General features: G+C 41.7%; 1 protein-coding gene across 1 annotated transcript in view; it reads right to left on the bottom strand.

Annotated features, from left to right (window-relative positions):
• Positions 1-2,417: 2,417 nt before the first annotated feature.
• TBX15 (T-box transcription factor 15) overlaps positions 2,418-18,332 on the bottom strand; it is a 104,588-nt gene continuing 88,673 nt past the window's right edge. Inside the window, exons 7-8 of the mRNA XM_061186104.1 lie at positions 17,183-17,280; positions 2,418-3,202 (exon numbers count right to left, since the gene is read on the bottom strand). Coding sequence (XP_061042087.1) covers positions 2,418-3,202; positions 17,183-17,280 — 883 coding nt within the window. The remainder of the gene's footprint in view (positions 3,203-17,182; positions 17,281-18,332) is intronic.

Genomic DNA, 18,332 nt, shown 5'->3' with positions numbered 1-18,332 from the left:
CCCACGCTGGGTGGCACATTCAAGGGGGAGAGTATATATTTATGATTAAACATCCTAATCTGAGGTCCCAACCCAGCCTCAGAGACACTTTTGCCCCAACCCCTTAGAATTCTTTCTTGATGGTCCACGGGCATCCTGAGACTGCTGGGGCTCCAGCAGAAAGGCATAATGCTAATAACACAGACCCTAAAGTCAAATTGCCAGCTCAATCACTTCCTACCTGAGGGCCTTGGTCAATTACTTTACCTTTTTAAAGTTGGTTTCCAAATCTATAAAATGATAATAAAAATAATACCTACCACAGAATTGTGGGAGGACTCACGTAAGACACATGGTATGATATCTGGCACTTAGAGACAATGAGGATTGCTATTAGACTCACAGGTTTTTGCAGCTAACATGAAAGTGGGTATCCCACTAGAGTCACACCTGGTTTCAAGTCCTAGTTCCCTCTCTGACTGGCTGTGTGGACCTGGATAATTCACTCTGTCCCTCTGGAGCTTAGTAACTAATGATAACATGAGGACGATAATATATACTTCATGTGTTCTGAATAAAGATCATGTTACATAGTAGAGATGAGAGTGCACAATGTAAAGCACAATGTAAAGGCATCAGCTGCTGCTTGCTTTTTCCATAGGAACGAACACACAGAAAACAATTGCAAAGATTTTATTTAGCGGCTTTCTGTGCTTGGCACTTAGAAACAGAGTTCCGTGCATAAGGGCAAATTTTTATACACCTTTTCTTCATACATATTTTACATACCCTTTTTATTGCCCCCTTTTTTAATATTCATAATACTGGATTCCCCACTAGGCACATAAATACATTTATCTACAACACCTCAAAACCAAAAATCTTAATAATATCTGTATTCTTTTACTTGGTATTACTTGCATTTCCACACCACTTAAAAAGTTTAGCTTGTACCAAACTTCACTTGTTTTCTTATCATTAAAGGATTTGAAGGGGAAGGGAAAGATGAAGGAAAAAATCCAAAACTTCAAAATTGCAATGAACTGTTTGATTAAAAAAAAAAAAAAAAGGCAATCTAAGGGCAGGTGGAAGGATGTAGAAGACCCATCTGCAGTTCTCTGGAACATGACAGGACTCCTCCTGCCACAGGGGCGATGGGCAGGTGATCCAGGTCAGGCATCTGGACCTGGCATTCGGAAGGCCAGACCTCCATTTGTCACCTCTGTTCTTGGTATCATCTGTCGGGATGATAAAACTCTTCCTTCCTCACACTCCTTCTATTTCCTTTCCCCTGCCAGGCTGCATGCTCTGGAATCGGCACTTCCTGTGTGGCACCCCTCTCTTCTGTATCACAATGGTCAGAACTGTGGGATGAAGACGCATTCCTTGCCCCGGTGCTTCTCACCAGTGCCCTGACTGCCTTCTCACAGTGTCCCAGAGAGGTTTACTCCTCAATGACTTCATGGTTCTTTCCATAACCTGTGGGGGGGGGGGGGGGGAGGGGGAGAAACAAACCCAAACCACATTTCCTTGGTGAATTAAAACTCTCATCGTTGCTCTCACTTCATCATTCAGTCTTGCTCTCCACCTCTCTCTTGGTCTCTGTTCGTTCTCCTTTCTCTCTCTCTCTCTCTCTCTCTCTCTCTCTCTCTCTCTTTCATCTGCTCTTATTCCCTCTTTTCACGGGCACCACTGGGAACATCAAAGACAGCACACCAATTGAAGAGAGGCAATGTTCAAAAGCAATCTTTTGCAGGAAGCCCAGTCCAGTTGTAGTACTGATGTCTTTCCACCGTCATTGACCGGAAGGGGTTCCAGGATACACGGTTCATTCCAGAAACAGGGTAAGCTGCAGAGGAGAAACGTTGGCAGCTACTGCTGGCCCAGTCCATCTACTGTTGTACATAGACAAATTTTTGGTGAAAGCACCCATGCTGGGCTTCCCTCCACAGAGTTCACCCAGTTTCGAGTCAGCGTGCATGTATGTTTGTGTATGGATGAGTTTGTGTATGAATATATATGTATGTGTGTATGCATGCATGCACATTTGTATGTGTGTATGTATGTATGTATAGACCTGTATTTGTGTGTGGGTAATTTTCATGACTGCTACATGCTAGCATCTCCCTTAACATTATTATAAAATGATTATTCAGTTTCTTCAAAGGCCACTCTGGAGAGACGATGCTTTAGAAAACTAAGATTTGGGAAGGCAGGAGAATGGCCACTGAGTCAGAGATGATTCCACCACAAGTATCCTTCAGTGGCTTAAATGTCTCTTGTTCTTGGGTATGTGCTTTCCTCCTCCAGTAAAAAAATAATAATAATAATACACAGTTCCTGTTTTTCAAAGGCGTTGGGCTCCCAAAGAGGAGGATCTGCCCATGGAGACTCTGGGGCCTTGGCTGCTGTAGGCTCCGTGGTGCTAGGACTGACCACTAAACCATGTGAACGGACATCTGGGAGGAGGAGCCCGGGACCGCCCCATACTGCCGGCCATCACAGGTGTTAGTCGCCTGCTGATTATTGGCTGAGGGGCTAATCATGTGCATGCCATGCTCCATCCCTGTAGGCAGGTACTGCCTCTCTCCAAAGGCCCCATTGGAAGGAGAAGAACAGAGTAAAGTGCTTTGAGAGGTGCTCAGTTTTTCTGGGCTTGCAGCTAGCCTTGGGGAAGTGGGGAAATTGTATCCATATAGATTATAAGGGTTGTGGAGAGAGAAGGCATTGTAGGAGCTCTGCTGCATGTGGCTGCCCCCAAACATGTGTGGTGATGAGGAGCTGGAGGCTGCATTGCCTGCCTGCATGACATACTGAAACTGGGAAGTGGGGAAGGATCCCAGCTGGCCACCGTAGGCTTCCATCTTGCTGTTGCTAGGCAACGAGGAAGGAGTAGGTATTCCTGAGATCAGGGATGGAGTCCTCTGGGGCATGAAGGTTTCGGAGGGCTGAGGGGCTGAAGCAGTGCCACTCTGGAGCCTGTTGTAGCCACTGTCACTCAGCCCTGGGTAGCTCTGCAAGGCAGCCATGTTGCTTCGGGCACATGGTGGATAATCAGAGAGGTTTAGGTTACACAGCTGGCTCTCTCGGCAGCCCACGTTGAAAGTGTTGGGGGCCAGATGAAATGTTGGAGGAGAACAGGATGGAGATAAAAGATGAGAAGAAGCTGAAGGGGATGGTGTCCCAGTGCTGGAGGTGGTTGGGGAAGTGCCTGTGCTGCCTCCTGAAAAATAAAACATAAATACCGTTGAGACATGAGAATCACCTGAAGGGCCTGTTAAAACACAGATTGCTGATTTTATCTCAGGTTTCTAATTCTGTAGGTCTGGGACAGGGCCTGAGAATTTGCAACAAGTTCTCAGATGATACTGAGGCTGCTGGTCCAGGGACCACTCTTTGGTTAGAGGATGTCCGGGTCCCTTTTATCTCCTAAAATACCTGAATTTGTATTTGAGAGAGTTGTTCTAATAACCTGGGGATATTAGAACTGGGTTGGTGGCTGATGCACCGACAGACAGAGGGCCAGTTTAACCCAGTCTACTTCAAATGTGTTCTCAGGTAATTTAAGAAGGACAAAAATGACCTTTCCAAGCCTCCCCTTTACCGGGCTGGGGAGCAGCAGTGCTGCACCCACTTCCTGTCTAATCTACTGGAAGTTGAAGGCAGTGGTGAGTGTCAGGGCTACTGGACCTTTCATGTGAATTCCAGAATGGGCAGCTACTTTGTCTTCCATGGGGAATCTCCCATGATGGAATTTCTCTATCAGGGCAAGGTTGGGACTTTCCCAGAATTGTTGAGAGCTGTGATTCTCAAGGAGCATGTTATCCTTTAGGTCATCCACAACTCATGCAGGGGGTCCTAGAACATGAGCTGCTCTACAAGGGTAAAGGAACTTTTAAGTAAAAGGGAGCAGGAATAAGGTTTTTAACAGTGAGAAAAAATGTGAAGAAAATCAGCAGGATTCCAGAAATATAGGGATACAAAGAAACCATCCACAGTGTACCAGGGAGGAAGGTCCAGATGTGCAAGCTGAGAGGCAGATACCTCAAAGAGAAACCCAAAGCTAATTTTTAGCACAGGAAAAAAAAAAAAACAAAACAGATTCACAGAAAGATAGACAAGATGAAAAGGCAGAGGGCTATATACCAGATGAAGGAACAAGAAAAAAAACCAGAAAAACAACTAAATGAAGTGGAGATAGGCAACCTTCCAGAAAAAGAATTCAGAATAATGATAGTGAAGATGATCCAGTACCTCGGAATAAGAATGGAGGCAAAGATTGAGAAGATACAAGAAATCATTAACAAAGACCTAGAAGAATTAAAGAACAAACAAACAGAGATGACCAATACAATAACTGAAATGAAAACTACACTAGAAGGAATCCACAGCAGAATAACTGAGGCAGAAGAACGGATAAGTGACCTGGAAGACAGAATGGTGGAATTCACTGCTGTGGAACAGACTAAAGAAAAAAGAATGAAAAGAAATGAAGACAGCCTAAGAGACCTCTGGGACAACATTAAACGCAACAACATTTGCATTATAGGGGTCCCAGAAGGAGAAGAGAGAGAGAAAGGACCAGAGAAAATATTTGAAGAGATTATAGTCGAAAACTTCCCTAACATGGGAAAGGAAATAGCCACCCAAGTCCAGGAAGCGCAGAGGGTCCCATACAGGATAAACCCAAGGAGAAACATGCCGAGACACATAGTAATCAAATAGGCAAAAATTAAAGACAAAGAAAAATTATTGAAACCAGCAAGGGAAAAACGACAAATAACATACAAGGGAACTCCCATAAGGTTAACAGCTGATTTCTCAGCAGAAACTCTACAAGCCAGAAGGGAGTGGCATGATATACTTAAAGTGATGAAAGGGAAGAACCTACAACCAAGATTACTCTACCCAGCAAGGATCTCATTTAGATTCGATGGAGAAATCAAAAGCTTTACAGACAAGCAAAAGCTAAGAGAATTCAGCACCACCAAACCAGCTCTACAACAAATGCTAAAGGAACTTCTCTAAGTGGGAAACACAAGAGAAGAAAAGGACCTACAAAAACAAAACCAAACCAAATAAGAAAATGGTCATAGGAACATACATATCGATAATTACCTTAAACATGAATGGATTAAATGATCCAACCACAAGACACAGGCTTGCTGAATGGATACAAAAACAAGACCCATATATAGGCTGTCTACAAGAGACCCACTTTAGACCTAGGGACACATACAGACTGAAAGTGAGGGGATGGAAAAAGATATTCCATGCAAATGGAAATCAAAAGAAAGCTGGAGTAGCTATACTCATATCAGATAAAATAGACTTTAAAATAAAGAATGTTACAAGAGACAAGGAAGGACACTACATAATGATCAAGGGATCAATCCAAGAAGAAGATATAACAATTATAAATATATATGCACCCAACATAGGAACACCTCAATACGTAAGGCAACTGCTAACAGCTGTAAAAGAGGAAATCGACAGTAACACAATAATAGTGGGGGACTTTAACACCTCACTTACACCAATGGACAGATCATCCAAAATGAAAATAAATAAGGAAACAGAAGCTTTAAATGACACACTAGACCAGATAGATTTAATTGATATTTATAGGACATTCCATCCAAAAACAGCAGATTACACTTTCTTCTCAAGTGCGCACAGAACATTCTCCAGGATAGATCACATCTTGGGTCACAAAGCAAGCCTCAGTAAATTTAAGAAAATTGAAATCATATCAAGCATCTTTTCTGACCACAACGCTATGAGATTAGAAATGAATTACAGGGAAAAAAACGTAAAAAACACAAAAACATGGAGGCTAAACAATACGTTACTAAATAACCAAGAGATCACTGAAGAAATCAAAGAGGAAATCAAAAATACCTAGAGACAAATGACAATGAAAACACGATGACCCAAAACCTACGGGATGCAGCAAAAGCAGTTCTAAGAGGGAAGTTTATAGCTATACAAGCCTACCTAAAGAAGCAAGAAACATCTCAAGTAAACAATCTAACCTTACACCTAAAGAAACTAGAGAAAGAAGAACAAAAAAACCCAAAGTTAGCAGAAGGAAAGAAATCATAAAAATCAGAGCAGAAATAAATGAAATAGAAACAAAGAAAACAATAGCAAAGATCAATAAAACTAAAAGCTGGTTCTTTGAGAAGATAAATAAAATTGATAAGCCATTAGCCAGACTCATCAAGAAAAAGCAGGAGAGGACTCAAATCAATAAAATCAGAAATGAAAAAGGAGAAGTTACAACAGACACCGCAGAAATATAAAGCATCCTAAAAGACTACTACAAGCAACTCTATGCCAATAAAATGGACAACCTGGAAGAAATGGACAAATTCTTAGAAAGGTATAACCTTCCAAGACTGAACCAGGAAGAAACAGAAAATATGAACAGACAAATCACAAGTAATGAAATTGAAACTGTGATTAAAAATCTTCCAACAAACAAAAGTCCAGGACCAGATGGCTTCACAGGTGAATTCTATCAAACATTTAGAGAAGAGCTAACACCCATCCTTCTCAAACTCTTCCAAAAAATTGCAGAGGAAGGAACACTCCCAAACTCAGTCTATGAGGCCACCATCACCCTGATACCAAAACCAGACAAAGATACTACAAAACAAGAAAATTACAGACCAATATCACTGATGAATATAGGTGCAAAAATCCTCAACAAAATACTAGCAAACAGAATCCAACAACACATTAAAAGGATCATACACCACAATCAAGTGGGATTTATCCCAGGGATGCAAGGATTCTTCAATATACGCAAATCAATCAATGTGATACACCATATTAACAAATTGAAGAATAAAAACCATATGATCATCTCAATAGATGCAGAAAAAACTTTTGACAAAATTCAACACCCATTTATGATAAAAACTCTCCAGCAAGTCGGCATAGAGGGAACCTACCTCAACATAATAAAGGCCATATACGACAAACCCACAGCAAACCTCATTCTCAATGGTGAAAAACTGAAAGCATTTCCTCTAAGATCAGGAATGAGACAAGGATGTCCACTCTCACCACTATTATTCAACATAGTTTTGGAAGTCCTGGGCACAGCAATCAGAGAAGAAAAAGAAATAAAAGAAATACAAATTGGAAAAGAAGAAGTAAAACTGTCACTGTTTGCAGATGACATGATACTATACATAGAGAATCCTAAAACTGCCACCAGAAAACTACTAGAGCTAATTAATGAATTTGGTAAAGTTGCAGGATACAAAATTAATGCACAGAAATCTCTTGCATTCCTATACACTAATGATGAAAAATCTGAAAGAGAAATTAAGGAAACACTCCCATTTACCATTGCAACAAAAAGAATAAAATACCTAGGAATAAACCTACCTATGGAGACAAAAGACCTGTATGCAGAAAACTATAAGACACTGATGAAAGAAATTAAAGATGACACCAACAGATGGAGAGATATACCATGTTCTTGGATTGGAAGAATCAATATTGTGAAAATGACTATACTACCCAAAGCAATCTACAGATTCAATGCAATCCCTATCAAATTACCAATGGCATTTTTTACGGAGCTAGAACAAATCATCTTAAAATTTGTATGGAGACACAAAAGACCCCGAATAGCCAAAGCAGTCTTGAGGGAAAACAACGGAGCTGGAGGAATCAGACTCCCTGACTTCAGACTATACTACAAAGCTACAGTAATCAAGACTATATGGTACTGGTACAGAAACAGAAACATAGATCAATGGAACAAGATAGAAAGCCCAGAGATAAACCCACGCACCTATGGTCAACTAATCTATGACAAAGGAGGCAAGGATATACAATGGAGAAAAGACAGTCTCTTCAATAAGTGGTGCTGGGAAAACTGGACAGCTACATGTAAAAGAATGAAATTAGAACACTCCCTAACACCATACACAAAAATAAACTCAAAATGGATTAGAGACCTAAATGTAAGACTGGACACTATAAAACTCTTAGAGGAAAACATAGGAAGAACACTCTTTGACATAAATCACAGCAAGATCTTTTTTGATCCACCTCCTAGTGTAATGGAAATAAAAACAAAAATGAACAAATGGGACCTAATGAAACTTCAAAGCTTTTGCACAGCAAAGGAAACTGTAAACAAGACGAAAAGACAACCCTCAGAATGGGAGAAAATATTTGCAAACGAATCAACGGACAAAGGATTAACCTCCAAAATATATAAACAGCTCATTCAGCTCAATATTAAAGAAACAAACAACCCAATCCAAAAATGGGCAGAAGACCTAAATAGACATTTCTCCAAAGAAGACATACAGACGGCCACGAAGCACATGAAAAGATGCTCAACATCCCTAATTATTAGAGAAATGCAAATCAAAACTACAATGAGGTATCACCTCACACCAGTTAGAATGGGCATCATCAGAAAATCTACAAACAACAAATGCTGGAGAGGGTGTGGAGAAAAGGAACCCTCTTGTACTGTTGGTGGGAATGTAAATTGATACAGCCACTATGGAGAACAATATGGAGGTTCCTTAAAAAACTAAAAATAGATTTACCATATGACCCAGCAATCCCACTACTGGGCATATACCCAGAGAAAACCGTAATTCAAAAAGACACATGCACCCCAATGTTCATTGCAGCATTATTTACAATAGCCAGGTCATGGAAGCAACCTAAATGCCCATCAACAGACGAATGGATAAAGAAGTTGTGGTACATATATACAATGGAATATTACTCAGCCATAAAAAGGAATGAAATTGAGTCTTTTGTTGAGACGTGGATGGATCTAGAGACTGTCATACAGAGTGAAGTAAGTCAGAAAGAGAAAAACAAATATCGTATATTAACGCATGTATGTGGAAACTAGAAAAATGGTACAGATGAACCGGGTTGCAGGGCAGAAGTTGAGACACAGATGTAGAGAACAAACGTATGGACACCAAGGGGGGAAAACTGCGGTGGGGTGGGGATGGTGGTGTGCTGAATTGGGCGATTGGGATTGACATGTATACAGTGATGTGTATAAAATTGATGACTGATTAAAAAAAAAAAAAAAAACCTTAGCCTACCTCCACAGATATTGTAGCAATTTTGGCTGTAGAAATACAAATTTAGCTCTTGTTAATGGTTTTTTTCAGAGTTAAATTTTTTACAAAGCCCAACCAATATCATCTCTTGCTTGGTCAAAAGAATTTCCCCAATGAACTTCCAAGGTAGAACTGGATTTATATATAAACAGCTCCTGATTTTAGAATCATTTCAGGAAAGTCTCCTTCTCTGTTTCTTGTTTATATCTTAAATTCCCTTAAGAGAAGTAAAAAGATTTTTATTCCACAAATTGAGATAAGGCCAACATTGTAAATACCATTGGAGAAGTAAGCCTGACCATGGAAGGAAGGGCATCAAGCCTGATTCTAGGTTCACTGGCCTCCATACAGCTCCTGACCACAGGCAAGGCAGGCTACGTCTTAAATCTCCTCATCTGTGAAACAAGGGCTCGAACTGATAAGCTTCAGTTTCTGTCCTTCTCAGAATTTATGTCTGAGGATTAAATTTCTGCTAAAGTGTGAATGGCCAGTAACAAGTACTTTCCAAGGAATCATTTAAGCATGAGGAAGTTCTTGAATGGGAAAGCTAGGAAGGATGAGGAAAAACACACTTCTTGTTTTTGTACCACTGAACAGCCTAGCCTACGGTGACTTACGTGAAGCTCAGGGATTCATTTTCTGCCAGCGTGGGGTTCCTCTTTGAGGCGTCCTACGCATTTTCTCCCTCTTCCACCCTAAATGCCAGGCACTTCAGTGAAATAAGTGCTATGGCACAAATAGAGAAACTCAACTCCAGCTGTAAAGAGATTTGTGTTTTATGGGATGTGTATCTGGTCTCCTCTCTTTGAAAGTCCGTCCTTGCCCTCCCAGATCTGGTGTTTATGTGGTCCTGGAGGAGACCCCCTGTTCAGCAGGCTGTACTGTCCCGTTATAGGTATGCTCCATCAGGCCCGAGCCCTAGCCCTGCAGCAGGAAGTGCAAGATGGAGCAGATGACTTTTTACAACCCTAAATGGTTTTCTCGGATGGCCCAAGATGGAACGAATGGTACTGATTTAAGGCCTCAATTGGTTTCACTAGAAAAAAATAAGACGGGAACTATTAACAAGTTACAGGGATTTCTGCTGAGCAGATGAGAGGCACATGTTAAAAAGTTTGTAGTCAGCTTGCTTTGGCTTTCAAATGACACTCACTGGAAATGAGACTTGGTGGCCTGCTGAGCTTCAGGGGGAGAGAGTGCCCATACAAGCTAGTGTTTGAAGAGGGAGAGCAAGCCTGCCCAAGAGAAGGTCACATGCCTTCCATTCCCTTTGAAGAAATGCTCTTATGCACGTAAAATACCCAGTACAGATAACAGCCATTTTTCAAAGTCCACACAGAGAGAGAAGACTATGGCACTCGTTTTGCAGAGAAGCAAACCGAGATACTGAGAAGTCTTTACTCTCTTATGATCTAACAGCTTGTCAGCTGTTAAACAAGATTGGGAGTGCCGGCCAAGTGCTAAATAAGCAGAAGGAGGCAGGCTGCCCTCCCTGTGCATTTCAACACAGCTGCGTAGAGGCCTCTCATCCCAGAAGAGCCAGGGCCGAGTGGGAGGCCAGGCCACTCTGATACAGAGGGGTCAGAGCTGCCTCTCAAAGGAAACCAGGCCTCCCTTTCCTGCATGGCCTTCTCTTCTTTCCCTTATTCCCCTCTGTGCTCACTGGGTCCGGGAGTCTTGATTTAAACTTCATTAAATGGATGAATGTGGACTACAGAGTCAGACAAGCCCAGTTCTAATCCCAGCTGTCTTACTGATTATGGAACCTTAGCAAGTGAGCTTCTCCATATAAATGGAATTTTGAATATCGACCTTGTAAGTATGTACTGAGAATTAGATGAAATAATACAGATTACAAAGTGCACACATGCATAAAAATGTGTTTCCTTTTCTTTTCTATCGGTGAAGAAGGAGTGAAGGAAGGGGAAAGGCATCTTAGGGCATTTGGGTCCTAATGGGGATGGCTGTGGGGTGTTGGCCTCTGTCCATGGAGAAGAGCATCTCAGCCTCTCCACACTCTGGGGAGCATCATGTCACAGCCAACTGCCTGGATGTAACAGGCTACAGGAGCCTTCAGAACTGTGAATGATGGACATCCACTGGGCCCATATCCCCAGGGCTAAACCAACTCTGTTTCCTCTCCAAACTATCGGCCCCTTCCCCCTCACTCCCCACCTGGGATGGAAATGAGATGCCCCATGTCTCCATCTCTTCTCAGATCAGATCAAGCAAAGTGGAATTGAACACAAACAGGTAGGTTGGTGTCTTTCCCACTATCCTCAGAGGTCTTAATCCACATCTGAGAGGTGACTAAAATGTAATGCTCTAAGTAGCTGAAAACTCTCCAGCGTTTCAGGACCAATCCTCCACCACCCCACTTCCCTGCATCCTATTTTACCCGTGGCCCAAAGTGAGAAGGTACCCGAAATTCATATTCAACATTAACTTGCTCCAATATTCAAAGCTAACAGTCAAAATGACCAAAAAGAATACATGTTTAGCAGTGATTCCATACGAAGACAATAACCTAGAATATACTTGTGTACCATGAAGACAAATTAAATGTGACCATGAAAATCCTGAATACCAAACCTGCTGACTTTTGCATCTTTAGATTGATCACTTCCAGACTGTAACATAGAGGCTTTCACATACAGTTCCCTTTTGGGTTTATTTTGTTGTGCTCACCAAAAAAAAAAAAAAAAAAATCGAAAAACAGTGAAACAAAACCCCATCTGGGCTAGTGAAGAATAAATTTCCATGTAATTACTTGGTGCCACGAACCAGACTCTTCTGTCACATAACTTGATGGCATCTGTCCCTGAGGAGTGCTGATTCACTGTGTGTCCTTGAGTAGCCTTCTTCAAGGCTTTCAAACAGGTAAAAGGTAAAATGTCAGCACCCTATGGACTGATCCCAGGGAATAAACCCAGAGGCCATAAAGTTTAATGATCAGAGCCCAGTTCATCCCAACTAAGGAATTCCCCTTAGTTGAAATAAGTACCCTTCTCAAAATGCAAATGTGAAACATTATAGTGCTAATGGGAATTGCGTGCTTTCAATCCTAGAAAGATTCCTAGTGCATCCTTCTCCATAAAATTTAAAGATATGCATAGATCCAAACCTCTTCCCTTTAGAATAGCTTTTAATATATTCACCCATTCTCATTTTTCACATTGGTCCTCTGGGTTCTGAGTCTCTCTGCTTCTTCAATGGCCCTATTTCACACCTATCACATTCCCTAGGTAGAATACCCCCCACTTTTTCACTTTCCATTAACTTGCTTGTTTTCTCTGCTACTTGTTTTACTGCCTTCCCTGCTGCGGTTTACATCTGTTGTTATTGTCATTTAGAAGTAATCTGCCTCTCTCCTGGCAATAGTACCATTTTCCCACTGAGAAACACCCCCTTTCCCACTCTTCACCTGTACCTCCAGGGAAGGCATGTGACTCATGCCTGGACAATCTAAGCATCCCCACCCCCTGCCACAGTAATTAATTCAGTGGTATCCCAATTAGAGTCAATGAGACTCAGTGAGATTTTGCTGGAAATCTTGAGAGAGAGGCACATGACCCTTCCCATCCGATTTAAGCCTAAAAACATGCAGGTGCCAGGGATGCTAGTAGCTATGTCACCACCCTGCGGAGCCCGAGAATGAAGTCAGGTGAGAGATGATAATGGCTTGGAGTGGGGTGGTAGCAAGGGAGACTAGAGACGTGGGCAGAATCAAGAACCTGGTAAAGGTTGGATATGGTGGGTAAGGAGGGAGGGAACCATCTAAGGTGATTAATGGATAGTGGCGTCCTTCCCCCAGGAGAGGGCGCCAAGTCTGTGAGGTAAATCATGGACTCCATTTTGGACGCATTGAGCATAAGGGACTTCGGGCCAAAATAGAATATGTAAACAATAACCATTTGCTTTAATAGACTGAATTGAGATACTCTCCCCTCCTTGTCAAGAACTCCTCGCAGGCATTATTCCTTGTCTCAGGGATAAATGAGATCAGCATAAGTTGGCTACCTTTGAAACATTATAATGATCACACAGTAGTTCAAAGACTCCGTTCCCAATCTTTTTACTACTATGAATTTGCTCAGTATTTGCTGTCTTTCACTGACCAACCTCTGATTAACACAAATCAAACTGATGAAAATCCCAACACCAACAGAGACCTTCATGATCCTAATTTTTAACTGCCTGACAAACATTAAAAGACGCAAAGGTGTTGAAATCTAGTGATGTCTACCACCGGTTGAGGAGAAGGGAGGCCTTCTGTAGATGTCAGGTCTCCTATCCACAGATGGAGACATATGATCAGCTTTGGTGTTCTGGTCCAGGATGGTTCCTTTTCTCACAACAGTTGTCAGATCACTTGGAGACGCCACTCACAAAAACTTTCTCGGTTTTGGTCATACAAATAGCTCCATCGTATATATATATCATCAGAACAACCTCACAGCAACATCAGGACATCATCAGAACAATAGGATTGCACTTGGCTCTTATTTCTTTTTACTTCTTCGTCTGTGTCACCTCACTCCACTTCTGCCAGCATAACTTACTTGTTTAGTTCATTTTGTCCTGCCACAAGCAGTGTTCAGGAAAAAGCCATTCCTGAAATATAATTCCTATCTCCAGACTCTCCAACAGTATAAACTCCTTGCTGATTCTAAATGAAGATGTCTGAAAATAAAACCATACACTGGACTTCATAAAAATGAAATATGGACCTACTATTTAGAGTTAACAGTCAAGTTGCTGACACTAAGCCATCAATTGGACGAGTAAGCTAATTTTGTGTGTGTGTGTGTGTGTGTTAAGTAAAAAGGAAGAAGGTGTGGTGGAAAGGAAAGTGCCCAGTAAGGCAGGAGATCCTCTTTGGAGTTCTCAACTTCGTTCTGTCACCACTTAACTGCAGATATGTTACTAGGCTGCTCTGTGCCTCAGTTTATTTTTGTGTTAAAGGCAGAGGATAATGACTCCCACGAATTCTTCTCCATCAGAGAAAACAACTATATAGAGCATCCATTCAATATGTTTTTGAAAATAGAAGGATTTGGATTGTTTTAAAACCATGGCTAATTCACCTAAGCACATTCCTTGAAATTTTGTCAACAGATGGGTCTCAATGAAAGAGAAATTACAATGACAGCAAGGGCAAGAGGGAAAAAGCACCCTGAACTTCACTCAAGCAGAATGGCTGATCCAGGGTCCCGTAGCAGCAACAGCACAAAACTGTCCCAAGGCCACGTATTTGACATCCAGATATTCATGTGCTTGAAGCAATGAGGTAATGTGGACACCTGGGTGGGTTGGTCACTTTGGACCTTCGGTTTGGTGCCAACACTGCCAATACTCTCTTCACCAAAAGGGAGTTACTACAAAATCAGTCTGCCACCGAAGCTTCCACTAGACGCTCACCACTCTTTACGTCTTCTAAGACACAAAACAGTTCGACACAGATAGCTATGTCTCTTTTCTTCATTTTATGACTGATACTGTCCAGAGTTAATGGAACTCTCAGTTTTTAAAGGAAGAGGGAATGGGCGTTGTTACTTTTACATCCTTTGCTAACGTCAAGAACCAAGCCTCATATTTTTTAATAATGAGAATCTGGATCAAGTTCAGTGTATAGTTCAAAAATGTATTCCAATTAAACTATTTAATAGAGTCTTGGCTTTTCTTCTAGCCCCATTTCACCACCATATGCATCCAATAATTCCACACTCATTTCCCCCCATCAGCATAAAAAGGGACTCAGTGAATAAGTCTGACATTTTGGTCTGAAAGTTCAGTTTCTCTTCAACCATTGTTTCCCACATGTCAGTAATAAGTCTTCAGATCAATAAATTTTCAATAGAAGCACCATGAAACTTGCTATGCTGCACACCTTAGCAATGCAGGCTCCCCTGCAGCTTCCCCATGCATGCACCTGCCCAGTGGGTCCACACACTGGTGAAATGCAGGTAGCCATCCACAACTATCACTCCACATCTGTATCCATGCACATTTCAGGTGGCTGTGCTCCAAGATTTAATCAGATAGTGGCCCTGCCTACCTGAGCCACAGTGCCACCAAGTGACCTCATTCATTGTTCATTAAGTACTTCCTGGGTTCCAGGCCCTGGAGTAGATTTTGGGGACACAGCAGTGAACACAATGTCGCCACCAATGCTTGCTCTCAGGAACTGGCAATATCCCTGCCCACCGTCTCATACCAGCCTCAGTGATACAAACTCCTGCTTAGCTAGAGCTTGGAAAGTCAACACATAAAGCAAAGGCAGATGAGCAAGAAGCCACCTCAGAAATAAATAGGGTCAAGTAAGTGTCTTTGCATGACACGTTTTCATTTATAAAGCATGTTTATATATTAAATATATTGAATGCATTTATAAATGCATATATTAAATAAAGCATGTTATATATTAAATTCTTCACAAAAAAGAATTATCCCTCTTTGGGGTGAGGAAATGGACTCAGAGTAGAAGTAACTTGCCAAGGGTATATAGAGAGTTAGTGGCCATCAGAGATGAAGGCCCAGATTTCCTGACTTCCATAAACCTCTGCCTCTTAAGGGCCACGTGGGCGTCAAAGCCGCAGTGACACCCTGAATACATATCAACCCTGCTTCTATCACAGCATTATGAGGAGCAAGTCACTTCATACGAAGGGCTTCCATTTCTCCTCCACTTATTAAAAAAAGAGATGGAAATTCTGGATCACTTGCCTCCCCGGATCCCTGTGAAGATGTACGGTCTAATCATGTTTTGAATAATTATTAATCAGAACGGCAATATTTCCTGTCCCTGGTGCATTTTCTTCTCAGTTACATAAGGGGAATGAAGACAGTGATGATGATGATGATGACAATGACAGTTAGCAGGTACTGAGGGCTTACTGTGTTTTTAAATGCATTATCTCATTTAATCCTCACAAGAATTCTATTATATTCTCCCACTATGCAGATAAGAAAACTAAATGTCAGAAAGGATGAGGGACTTGGCCAAGGTCACCAAGCTAGGCAAGAACAGTGATAAGAGCCTAACCCAAGTTGCCTCACTCCAGAGCCCCTGCTTTTAATCACCATCTCCATCTTAAAACCTGAGGGAGTTCAGTAATTCAGGTTACAAAACCTAATTTAGTGTGCAAACTGCTAGAACCTCCCTGAGAAGGGAGTATAATATAATGTGTTATCAAGTCCCAGAAGGGGCTCCTACATCACAAAGCCCCAAGTTCAAAAACTAGGACTCTATTAATGGCAATCATTTGACAGAATAGAAGGAGCTCCATCTGTAATTTTGATCACTGTCACTTTGGGGCAAGAGGAGGGTGGAGAGGAAAACTCACAAAGTGTCTGACATTTTGGGAAGCTTTCACTTGGGTACCCAGGGGCTTGGGTGCTGCGCCTTGGGAGAGCCAGTGATTAAACTGAGAAAAGGAGTTGAAATCCGCCCATGAGCCATCTGTACACATGGCCACAGGCTTCCCAACCTGAGCTGCAAGAGAAGGGAGATTAGAAACTGGATGAAAAGCACAAAGCAATGGAAGGAAAAAGTCCACTTCGCCCATGCACTTGAGATGGGTGTGGCTCCACATTAGCAAAAAAGGAGAGAGCACAAGTTACAAGATTCAGAGGGGCTTGCGGCAGCTCCCTCCTCACTGTCAGACCTGAGCGATTAATTCCCATTGTCTGGAGCTAAGTTGTTTCTCATCTACAAACTAGAATAAGAAAACCGATGAGGCTGCCATGAGTAATAAATGAAATTATTATGAAGATCTCCAAATCCCAGGGGCTACATGAATGCTTAGTGATAGAAATAATCATTTCACCACCACTACGTAACCTTGCTTTTGGGAAGGGAGAGAGAATTTGGGGTGCCAGGTGAAACACTGCCTCAGAAACCTGCTTATTTGCGCAAGTGGTGATGCTTTGGTTATTTACGGAGCTACCTAGTTCTCTTCATTCCAGGAGAGTCGGTGTAACTCGTGGCTTGGCTTGGGGCCAGATGTGCTATATTCAGTTCAGCTCCCACTCCCTCCCCAGCGCTGTCTCTAAAGCAGAGGCCTTGCCCAGGGCTTTACCTTGCTGCTTTTGCATGGTGGTGAAATCTTCAAAGGTGAGTGTGCGCACAGGGGGTCTCCAGAATGCATAAGTCTCCATGATGGCTTCCAGTCCGGTTCTACACAGAGAAAAGCCAGCAAAGGAAGTTGTAAATAATCCCAAGAAATGCATGGACTTTTTTAAAAAAATTCTGAAGCGGTTTGTCTGAGAAGCGGTATATGCATAGGCACTGAGAGATACCACCACCAGGGTAAGTTAGTCTGGAAGAGCACAGGTACAGATGTCGCTGGATTGCAGGAAAAAGAAGAAATTAACCCAATTCAGATTATCTGCAAGCAAGTCAGAGCTATGATGGAATTTCACTCCGACCTTTCTTCAGAGAAGGTTTGGTCTGCATGAAAAAAAAAATGTTAAGTGTGTTAAAGGTCAAGGTCACTGATATCATGAATAGAGTTGAGCACTGACCATTTCTCTAGCACAGGATGATGTGATCATCATTACCACAACACATTGACACAGCCTGTCCCAGAGTCAACTCCACCACCGGGTATGTGGAGTCAATGAAACTGTCATATTGCTGTGCCTTGAAAGGCTTCTTAAATCTTCTTAAACAGAGACAAGCACAATAGAAATAGGAGAGGTAAGCACGCAAATATACTTGAGTTTCTGCTGCAACAAGAAATACCTACCTGAAGGCGCAAAGAGGGTTTGGTCCCAGAAATTATACCTCAAACAAAAAGACCAATACATTTCTGCAAATGTTTACCTGTATTTTGTATTATAATAACCAAACTGGTCTTTGAGAGTCATGTACTTGGGACTTCAGGAAACATCCAATATTTTACCAGTGTATTACTTTAAGGCTTCTGTTTCATTGACACTAGAAATACCATTAATTGAACTATGTGCACACTGCCTAATTTATCCTTCAATAAATTCTCTCTATCATATATATGTATATATATATGAGATGTTGATGAACATTGTTTGAACATAATTATCCAGGCTATCTGGATTATCTTAGACATATTCTTGCTGAATCCTCAAAACAGAATATTGGTTGGTGCCTTGTTTGAAGCTTTGAACACAGCTTCTGATTATTGACTCCTCTTTAAAACTAAACTGCTTCACTTCTAGCTAAGTGGAAAGAGGGGAAGTTAGGGTAGAGGA

Source organism: Eubalaena glacialis, chromosome 3 (assembly GCF_028564815.1).
Source record: "Eubalaena glacialis isolate mEubGla1 chromosome 3, mEubGla1.1.hap2.+ XY, whole genome shotgun sequence".
NCBI classification, from domain to species: domain Eukaryota; kingdom Metazoa; phylum Chordata; class Mammalia; order Artiodactyla; family Balaenidae; genus Eubalaena; species Eubalaena glacialis.
The sequence above is the reverse complement of the archived record's forward strand: the minus strand, read 5'-3'. Positions and strand labels throughout refer to the sequence as shown.